General features: G+C 32.6%; 1 protein-coding gene across 1 annotated transcript; it reads right to left on the reverse strand.

The window, feature by feature from the left end:
• Positions 1-406: 406 nt before the first annotated feature.
• LOC106321619 (agamous-like MADS-box protein AGL17) lies at positions 407-2,380 on the reverse strand. Its single transcript, XM_013759862.1, has 7 exons — positions 2,368-2,380; positions 2,178-2,239; positions 1,650-1,749; positions 1,480-1,521; positions 1,086-1,169; positions 814-969; positions 407-716 (listed from the first exon to the last, which is right to left on the reverse strand). The coding sequence occupies exons 1-6, from the start codon at positions 2,368-2,370 to the stop codon at positions 835-837; spliced, it is 426 nt and encodes a 141-aa protein (XP_013615316.1). The 5' UTR covers positions 2,371-2,380; the 3' UTR covers positions 407-716; positions 814-834.
• Positions 2,381-2,386: the final 6 nt, after the last annotated feature.

A 2,386-nucleotide genomic window follows, 5' to 3' on the forward strand; every position in this document is an offset into this window, starting at 1 on the left:
TTTTTTTTTCCTCTGAAAGTACGTATATTTGATGAAAAACAATAACCAAAGTCTCATGAATACAATCTAAAATTAAAACAACACCCAAAAAGAACAGAGCCTGAGACTCATTCACGTATTCCCACCACAAAAACATAGACATCATCACAACAACATAATCCCCTTTCCTCATATCAATACCTTTAGCATGTTAGTCGTTCTTCTGCGAACAAACCCCTCAGCCAAGCAACCTCTCCCCTTGCAACATACGACTGGAACCTCATATCCATGGTGACACTTCTTGCGATCAAATATTTTAACAAAATCACCTCTTTATCAGTTTTTTCTTATATATATCTTAGTTTTCTAAAAAATAAACTAAAAAAAATTATCCTAATAACAAAGGCCTCTCCATCATCATCACCACTCTAAACCAAAAGGTACAACAAAGTCGACCGAAGTATGAGCCAGAATAACACTCTCATATTTTAATTACTCTTCACTGAAAACCGAGAAACGAACAAACTGCAATCAACCCAATTTCAATTTGAACACCGTACTTAACTATATAAACTGTATGCGTTTTCTTAATATTTGTTAACTCTTAAGTATATACTTAAAACCAAATGACAAAGCTAGAACCAATATAAGCGACACGCTGCTCCATTGCTTGATCATATATATATTGTACATAGTTGAACCTTCGGTTTGTTCTCTGATTATACTTGCACTTTGTCCTACATGAAACCATATTGACACATTATAAACGAGATTTCACTATTATTATATATGCATGTATATATGTTTGAAGGGTTTTGAGAATCAGGAACGCACAAGTATCTTTTCACTATGATCTTAGCTCTTTGATGCGGAATCATAACAGGACTGTTCAGGCTGACTTAGCTGCAGCCTAACTTGTGCATTTGATGCATCTGCTGCATCTTCAAGCTCACCAAGTCCCAATACATTTGAGCTTGACGTTGCATAAGCCTGCAAGACCATTAAGTACAACTTTTGTATGTCTAGCTTCAACTAGGAGATTTTGATTCAAAGGATGAAGTTGCAAATTGAAACTTTAAGTAATGAATATAGTGTTTTTATACTACTTTCTTGTGTAGTTCGATGTTTTCTTGATGAATTCTTTGTACTTTTCTTGACAATTCGAGGTTCTCATGATGAATAAGATTCCTCTGCAAAAGATAAACAAGTTATAAGAACCTGCAAAAACTAGAAATCAGAACATAGATTGTGTGTTTAGATGTGTAAGTATATTTTATTTACTTTCCTAGTTAAACACAACAAATTTAATTTTTTCTCTAATCAACCACACTATTTTTCGTAATTTGTAAACACAAAAGCGAGTTTATAAGAAAATCAAACCGTTTGCATTTCACATTCGCGTTTAGGATTCGCAAATAATTTTTGTGAAAAAAGGAAATCATTTAACATTCTGAGTGTACTTAGAATTGTAATTGATATAATATATCATATAGTACTGACCTTTTTGGTTAGTTCTTTGATTTCATCGGTCAACATTTGTTCCTGTAAGTTTCCAAAAAATGAATATTAGTTCGAATTTTTGTCCTTTATATGGTCAAGCTTACAACATCATACATATGCCAGACGAGCTAGGGTGAAAATATATATAAACATTGAGAAATAAATATTACCTTTTTCGTACGAATTCCACGTAAACTCATTTCAAGTCTGCTCTCTATATTGTGCAATTCATTAACGCTCAAACCATTTAATTTCTCCCCCATTAGCTGTCTGCTTCATTACAAAATTTGTTGCATGTTATACATACACATATTTTATTGCCCTAATTACATGTTTACACAAAGAATGAAAGAAACAATGTTCAAAAAAAAATGAATGAAAGAAAGAAACATATATACATGAACATGACTATATATCTTCCTGCGCAACACATGCTAGCTATATCTATATCTAAAAAGTCATTAAGGACATAATATCAATTTTGGGAGCTTTTTCACAACTCATAATCGTAATAATATAACCAAAAGAGAAGGTAGTTACAAGTAGAAAGAGAGAAGTTTTTGTTAGGAATCACATATCGCAAGTGATATATATAGAGGCAAAAACCAATAAATAAGAAACATGAATATATACACAAACTACCATTCAGATTTGATTTGAAAACTCGTGATTATTTTCAATTTTAAGCAAGTACGTACCTATGATTTTCCTGTAACGAGTGCAGTTCTTGCCTTAGAGTTGCGGCCTCTCTCTGCCAAAACTATAACACGCAACAAATTTAACTCATCAACTCTCAAATTCAAGTGTACACAAACATGACTAAGATCTTTGTTACGATAACTTTCTCTCCTCTTGTATGTTGTGCACGTTTTGTATAGATATACGTACCATAACTTCTGATGCAGGG

Source organism: Brassica oleracea, unplaced genomic scaffold, assembly GCF_000695525.1.
Source record: "Brassica oleracea var. oleracea cultivar TO1000 unplaced genomic scaffold, BOL UnpScaffold02176, whole genome shotgun sequence".
Classification (NCBI taxonomy): domain Eukaryota; kingdom Viridiplantae; phylum Streptophyta; class Magnoliopsida; order Brassicales; family Brassicaceae; genus Brassica; species Brassica oleracea.

Excerpts from the sequence above, each read along its gene's own strand:
- LOC106321619 (XM_013759862.1), bottom strand. Across the intron at positions 1,750-2,177 it reads TCGTTACAGGAAAATCATAG|ACAGCTAATGGGGGAGAAAT; the intron begins GTACGTACTTGC and ends GTAATGAAGCAG. Across the intron at positions 970-1,085 it reads ACATCGAACTACACAAGAAA|GCTTATGCAACGTCAAGCTC; the intron begins GTAGTATAAAAA and ends ATGGTCTTGCAG.